At 32.8% G+C, this 8332-nt stretch overlaps 1 protein-coding gene across 9 annotated transcripts in view; it reads right to left on the bottom strand.

The window, feature by feature from the left end:
* LOC108742966 (protein still life, isoforms C/SIF type 2-like) overlaps window positions 1–8332 on the bottom strand; it is a 101177-nt gene that overhangs the window by 65637 nt on the left and 27208 nt on the right. For all 9 annotated transcript variants that reach the window (XR_003232046.1, XR_003232045.1, XR_003232047.1 and 6 more), the window contains exon 3: window positions 3067–3267. Coding sequence is in view for 6 of the 9 variants with exons in the window: in XM_025979058.1 (XP_025834843.1) it covers window positions 3067–3267 (201 nt within the window). In the remaining 3 variants the exon portion in view is untranslated. The remainder of the gene's footprint in view (window positions 1–3066; window positions 3268–8332) is intronic.

Below are 8332 nucleotides of genomic sequence, written 5' to 3'. Positions count from 1 at the left end.
GAAGTATTTTAACCGGTGTAATTAGTAACCAATTCAAGAAACCGTATTTAAAACAATAAGAAGGTATTTATTATTTATTTTGGTATAACAGTGCAGTGTTTTTCCTAATTATTTTTAATGTTTAAAATTATATTAATAAATAGTCACCTCTTCTAAGTAGGGTGAGTCATTTATTTTGATACAATGAAATACATTGATTGGATCTCAAAATTTTTCAAAAAGCTTCAAATAAAACATTCCACGTATTATAAGATGATTACGAACGGTTTTTATTGCACGGATGCTATGTTTTGTCAAATTCTTTAAACAATTAATAATTTACTAAAGTTAGTCACATGTGTGTTAGGATATGTATTTAGGGGGTAATTTCATCTACCGCACCTTAATTAAAAACTCGATGAAAAAATGATTCGCGGTGCTGACCTCGCTTTGTAAGTTTGAATCCACAATCCCTTCAAGGTCGGGGGCAAAAATTAGAACCATCTGTTGTAAATTGCTACACTTCAAAGGGATTCAAACATGTTCGACAAGTAAGATGGTGTTTACAACGCTACTTGTAGTAATTGATAAGGGTAGCAGGTACAGTTATATTCTATAAGAACTATCTACGCGTGTTGACGAGATCCCGAAAATACGCCCCATCATGACTTCAAAGGATGGCTTTAATGTAAGCGCTAATATAAGATTTTGAAAAAAGCATCACATTGACCTTATATGACAGTGCTCGAGGGGATACAGGTTTCATTAGCATATTTAGCTTCAAACAAGATATATTTTGCTTTCGTTAGAATTTGAAAAAAAATATATATTTTGTAGTATTAAGAAAAATGTGCCTTAGTTATGATATCAATTTATTATTAGTTGATAAAAGTTGTTAAAATGTAAATTTCAATATAATAAGCAAGATTACTTGACAAAAAATGATGATTGTCACAATAAACTTTCACATACACCCGGTGTATTAGCATCATTAAATTTTGGCCTGTACCTTTAAATGAATATTTATATAAAATCATTACGGTACATTATCATTTTTATTATTCACTTTACAAGAAGGCGAACTCTTCCGTTTTTTATTCTATCCGTTTAACCTACCCCGAAAATAAACCCCGGTGCTCTTTTCGCGTGGGAAGCAGTGTGTATATTTTTGATTAAAAGGGACCAAGCTGAACATCAACAAGTTCAACAGTAAGTATAAAATTTCCTCAGGTGAAGATTTACTAGCAATCTGTGCTGCTCCATATATATTTCCGTAACGTAGAAAATAGCTTTAAAATTAGCTTTTTTTCTTTTTCAGTGTACGGTATCTAATAACGCAACGTGTTTTTTCTGTTTTGATTCGCTAGTCTAAAACGGAATAAAACGATTTAATAAAACTTGAGATTGCTTGTCTAAGAATTTCATCTTTTTGCGGTGATGTTCTTGAGTACGTTTCCACTTTAAATTCCAAACAAGAGTCTTTTTTGGTAAAGGAAACAAAGTGGGATCAAACTTGTGAACGTGTTTTTTTATCAAAATATGGAATGATCGTGTCTCTGGAGAATCTCGAAGAAAATGCTTTTAAAACTTTAACATTCGTAAGTCAGATAGTACATGTCTATACATTTCTGCGAGTTTTTAATGCGCGACGTAGTAAAATTGCTTACAGTGGTAAAACACAGTAGGTAAAACCTTGAAATTCATTATATCGTAAGTTCAAAAAGAACAATGTGACTGTGTAAAAGGCTTTACTTTATAATTAACGTTCTGCAGCTTTTTGCAGAATGAAAAAGAACATTCGGGATATTCTCATTCGCGATTTTCGAAGAACGTTAAGCATAAGATAAAAAGGCATTCCTTCTTTAGTTACTTGAAGAATAATGTAAGATTCGTCTTCTGATTAACTAAGAACAATGAATGTAACAGCGGTGATGTTAATAATCAATGGATGGCACTGTTGCAATGCGACACTACACCGTTGGAAACTTTAATAACCCAATAACGCTCTAGTTGGCTGTACAGTGTACAGGGTGACCCCATTTCACACGGTGCTGGGACTAATTGTGAGTCATTTCTTATATACTTGACATATACTATAATAGCCGACGTAATACTTCCGCAGGCCAGGAATCAGGATTTTATATACAAATAAATAGCATTTCTCCACATTGCACTGAAATGCCCGAGATAAAAATGTTCAGTCTCTCAGAGTCTCTGAAAGAGAGACTAGAGTCTCTGTCTCTCATCGAGTCTCTCTGGTGTGGCTGAGAGAGACTGTCGAGAGACTGTCAAAAACTGTTTAGCGGCTCTGAACAAGAGACTCGAGTCGCTCATACAGAGATTCTCATTTCGTTTCCAGTCTCTAAACGAGAGATTCGAATCTCTCAATAATTGGTGTCTCGATATACATGGTTAAAAGTTCAACATATTTTAGAGATCCCAGCGTTTCTACGAGAGACTCGAGTCTCAAATTTTCAGTTTTATTCATTCAGTCTTTCTGTGAGAGACTCGAATCTCTGAATTAACAATTTTATCGTTCGAGTTTCTCATACAGAGACTGTGAGAGATCCATAAAAACACCTAGGCAATAACTGAGAGACTGTGAAAGACTGTGAGAGACGCTGAATGACTCTGAAAGACTGAGAGACTAGAGAGAGACTGAAAATTTTTGTCTAGGGTGATTCCCCCCGCTTCCTTTAAATGAGATTTGATGTAATTTTGCTGGACCTCTCATCCTCCCCCATCTTAAACTTACGTAATTAATGATCGCCCCCTAATTTGAAGGAAGTAAAAATACGTCCGCTTTCTATAAAAGGGCAAAGTTCATTAGTTCTTTAAGAATTTCGTCGCGACAATACTCTTCAGTTCCTTTATCACGCGACAATGGATAGCCTACTTAAGGATCTCAAAGATCCTCGACACTTTGAACACGCTTTATTAGATTTTTTTATATCACTTCAAACAACGCCAATCCTTTTAATTTCAGTTTAAAAATTAGTCACTGCCATAGAACGATTGTTGTTTTATTGTGTATAGATCGCGATAGGACGGCGCAAAGATGTTTTTATCTTTTATAAGTGAACATACCTGAAGTGATCTTCTGCTTGATCCGCTATTAGACCGAGAGAGCATTGGGGGTCTTCTTTTTGTTGCACCTCTGCCAGCCAAGAGGTTGTTGAGAAGCGAAGGACTCCTCGCACAGATAAAGGCATGGAACGATGAAACGGTGAATACGCCTAGTTTGTTCAGCGTGTTCTTTGTAGCCCTCGACACGTGAGTTAACAAAGACTGAAACAAACGAATATTATACTATTATTATACAATTTTTCATTCGTTATATATATAATTTCAAAATGTAGTGGATTGTATTTATTATTTTTGTATTATTACTGTATTAAATTGATGGGTGATTATACACAGTGATATATGAGCGAACGCCTCGGGTAGCAATCGATACCACCGGCACCCTAAAATTTATTATATCTCACTATCGACAATTTCTAAAATACACCTAGCCACTAGATGTTATATACGAAGGAAATCTTATAACCCAAAGGCGCAGTGGAAATACTGAAAGTACTTACTAACGAATGCTCTCGATTTGATTCAAATTTGATTACCAATAAAGTAAAGAAAGCAAATGTTAAAAATCAAATTCTATTAATTTTTTTGTTAGTTCAATAATTTTCTAATTTCATTCACTTTATTCGTTTTTCAAAGTTTTGCATCTTTTTCTTAGTCACAAATTTTTGAAATACCTTTTTCATATCAAAATTTACGACTTTTAATTTTATTTGTTTTACTATTAGTATGATATTTTAGGTAATTACTCAACAAAGTGTCCAAACTATTTTAACGAAGTCTCAAGAGGGTCTCGAATTTGTGTTGATGTTGGTAAATTATTAGGAGTTTTCAATCGGAAACTTATAAAATGTTTGATGGAAAAACCTGGAATGTTATTTAGAATATCATTTGTAAAACAGTCCAATAAAACAATAATGTTTTATTTGGTTTTAAGAAGTATTTAATGGATATTGATTTCAATTTTATTTTTCTAAGTTTCATTATTTTTTGTGGATGTTTCAAAAATTTGTTTTTCGAAAATCAATTTGGCTTATTATTGTAGCATGTCTCTAGCAGTGGTAATCTGGGTGACCAACGAATTTATTGATGTTGGAGTAATAATATAATTTGAATCTCTGTCTCCGGTGGCTCCACAACTGTAAAATAGTATCTTACCTAGTATGGTANTTTTTCTAAGTTTCATTATTTTTTGTGGATGTTTCAAAAATTTGTTTTTCGAAAATCAATTTGGCTTATTATTGTAGCATGTCTCTAGCAGTGGTAATCTGGGTGACCAACGAATTTATTGATGTTGGAGTAATAATATAATTTGAATCTCTGTCTCCGGTGGCTCCACAACTAACTGTAAAATAGTATCTTACCTAGTATGGTAGGTTAGGCTAGGGTTGGCTTAAGTTACCTTAGCTTCTTTTTCAATTTCTTTTTATAAAAGGTATGCCTAATTGTGTAAGGATTTTGTTACAAAATAATTCTTAACATCCTTTAATGCCGATAGACACCATCATACTGCAATAAGACTAGAATGCTTAGGCATACGAATATACATTCGGGGAACAAATGTAAAATTCCTGTATGTCTATGTAGATACGTTTCACAATTTGTTAAGGCATTTTATAATACGGCTAATTTTGTAACATGTCTAATACGACATATACCTATATCAACTTAAGAGACAGAGTTCGGAAAGTTTTTTATTAAAAAGGCCGCTACCGTCGGTTCCAACATAGTGGTGAACAATTTGACGAGCAGTTTCGCAGTGCGGAAATTCCTAGGCTGATGAAGTGTCTAACGTTTGTTTAAATAGAGTGAAAATGCTAGAAGCGCGGAAATACAAACAAAGGGTACGATGCGCGAACTATGCAGATAATGCAAGTCTGTAGTGTTTGTGCTTGTAACATTCGATAATTCGGTGTTCGTGATGTTTAATGTCACGTTTACAATTAGTGTGGATGTGACTAAAAGAAGGCCCCCGTGGGTAAAGGAGAATGGAGGTAAAACTGCCTGCTACGAAAACGTTCTCTTACGGAATCTTTTTTTTAGCAAAACTGAACATTTTTTGGTCTTTAATTGTTAATAACTAAAAGAAGGCAATTCGTCTGAAGAAAAATCATAAGTTTTGTTCCTGTAGGCAAATACATATATTACCTGAAAAATTTGTCATATACCTGGGTTTTTAGTGTTCTGGAAAAAATCGAATTTCTCTGGACTATATTCACTGACTATAAATATCGATATTTCGCAGGTTTTGGTGGTGTTTTACTATAGATAAATAATAAATAATTCTCAGAAAAAAATAAAGTTTCTGATTTTCTTGACAAAAAATGATATTTCATTACTGTATTATGAACATTCATAAATCTTAATCTTCGCTCTGATTCCGTAGAAAAAGGAAAAGAACTAATTTAATACAATTATTTGACGGCTGATGAGTTCTAAAACATAATAGTAAAGATAAAAGCTATTCTATAGGAAAGTTTATAATTACTGTAGTTAAAGTACACAGAACTTTGAGGTTTCTCTTTGCCGCATTTAGTCTTTCTTGTTTTTAGCACAATAGAGATAACTGCAAAGTTTAGTAAGTGTAAATTATGAAATATAAAAGGTACAAAAGAACAAAAGGACTAAACTGTAGTTTAACTATTTAAAGCATAACAATCTTGGGAGCTTCAAGTTATTTAAGGACTTCATGACAAAGAATTGGAATGACCGACCGATTTTGAAAATAAATTATTATATAGCTTTCAAAAATTGTATTGAAATGCGCTTATATAGTTAATAAATAATAACAAAAGGTACACTTATTGTACGTAAATAAATAAGATTTTCCTATACGTTGGATAATTTAGTCTATATTTTGCAAATAAAATTAACACAAAACTATATAATCAATTAAATATTCAATTTTCATAGTGACTTAAAGCATTACGCAAGTTTTCTAGATAGGTACAATTAAAGTAACTACGATTTGACGAAAATTTTTGGGAAATCTTGTTATTTGCAATGGAATTGATAAAAATACAAAGTTAAATACATCGCTATAAACAAATCTTTTCATGCATAGTTCTATTCTATTATAGCTGTTCAAAACAAAAATTCGGAGAGGTCCTTTAGTTGAACCCTCACGAGAACTGCTTTATTTTAAGTTTGCCCACACATAAGTAGAAAAAGAAAAGAAATTACATATTTTCAGTTCTACAACCGCCATCACCGACATGAAAATTGACAAAATCGGCTTTGAAAAATATCAAGAGCTTTTCGTGAACAAAGATTCTTTGCTTTCATGTTTGTCAAAAAGACTTCAAAAGAAAGAAAGACAAAGCTATCAAATAATAAAAATCAGGCCTTTATATTCTTTGCCAAAAAAAATGTTATCTCATTTCTCTACGGTATTCACATAAGTATCTAATAATATTAAATATTGATGTTATGAAACAATATCTAAAAATGTGTACACTAACGATAAGTCGAAAGAGGGAATATATGACGTAAATTCGTATACAAGACATTTTCGAAGCCTTCCTTTACAAACAAGTCTTATTGATTACATTTAGGCTTATTATTATGCCTTATGTATTTAATATTGGTGTATTTTTGAAATGCCAAACTAAATCTACGGCCCAATATCCTTCTATGATTACAAATTGTTTGATGGACTGATATAGATTTTAATTTCTATCACATAACATTTACCAAGAATCAAAATCATTTACAATTTTAATTAAAGATGTAGAAACGATTTCGCACCGACGCAGAAGTTCCGCGGTGAACCGAATATACACATATTGACCAATAGACGCGGAACCGCTGTGGTCGAGGCAGTGCAAGGAAGCTACACGCAGAATTTTTCCGCTGCCACTGTTGTGAAATTATATAGAAGCGGCGCTAACCGAAAAGCTAATTAAGTTTATGACAACATAATCTTTTCTATATGACTAGTGGAATGAAAGTTAATAAAAGGGAAAAGATAATGTTTGGAAGGAGAAGAAAAAGGCGCTAGTCGAAATGTTAATTAAGTATATGGTAACGTATCTTATAATGTACGGTCAGTAGAATGAAAATTGTAAAAACCAAAAGGACAGTGTTTGGAAGGAGATTGGGTAATAATTAGGACAGAACGGTAAATTTTATCTACCTATTTAACTTCTTCCTGTTCAGTAACAGCTAATAATAGCAAAGTTTCTATATCATTGAAGGAAATCATCGTTAGCAGAGGTGTCGCACATAAGTGTCGCAGCCGCATTGTTAATGTTTCGCTGCGAAAATTCGTAACGCCAATATTTCGCTTCGGTATGGAGGAGCCTTTAATTTCAATGTTATGAAATGATAATAATATATTACTTTAAGCTATATTTCGTTTACTTTCTGTAGCGATATGATCTTCAGTTTGACCGGCGCAAAGTAGAACAGAACAGCCCTAGGCCAGAAAAGGAAGGAGATAACTCTCGGCCAAACTCACGAGGAGCGTATAATGCGTACAGTTCTGCACGTAAAAATTGACCATTTTATCCACTACAATTGCATTGCTCAAATGTGCTGTTATTGGTACCATTTACTATTGATAATATCAACGAGATGTTTATTTATATTTGAAGACATATTAAAGGCTTTAACGCTTGTTTTCGCTCGCACTACTATTCATGATTGAACAAACCTTTTGGCAGGTACTGTATGAAAAAGCATGTTTAATGAACAAGAGTCGAGGGTATAATGAGTTTTTTTCTCCCTACCTACGATTTTGCCAGCGTGCATCCAAGACATTGGAAGGGGTACATCGCTAGAGAAAGTAAATGAAGTATACTAAATGTGAAATTACCTTCAAAATATAAAGTGCAAAATAGGTGTTTTCTTAACAGATTATACAATAAAGTGCTTTTTAGTTTTTATTTTTGTTTATTTATGAAATTATTCTTTTGGTTACTGTAAAGTTAGTAGTGGGTTTGCATAAGGAAAACCAGGTAATATGGTTTCAACGGTGACAATATCAATATAACATACAAAAGGTACGAGAAACTACATAGCAAATACTTAATTGATATTTCAAAAGCTCTTTCCAAATTCATCAATAATTTTATATGTAGACAGTGACAACAACTCCAGCTTTCCGTAACAAGCAAAAATTATGATAATAACTGAATTATTGTCACTAATGGAGTTTCATCAAATCGTATTATCGAATTTTGCATCTATTTATAAGAACACTGTGATGGGATAACTGAAACAGACTCAATTACGTATAGTGAAAATTCAAAGCTTTTCAAGTATAAATAGA

The sequence above is a fragment of the Agrilus planipennis genome, unplaced genomic scaffold, assembly GCF_000699045.2.
Source record: "Agrilus planipennis isolate EAB-ADULT unplaced genomic scaffold, Apla_2.0 scaffold402, whole genome shotgun sequence".
Classification (NCBI taxonomy): Eukaryota; Metazoa; Arthropoda; class Insecta; order Coleoptera; family Buprestidae; genus Agrilus; species Agrilus planipennis.
Note: the sequence above shows the minus strand (reverse complement) of the source record. Positions and strands in the feature narration are given on the sequence as shown.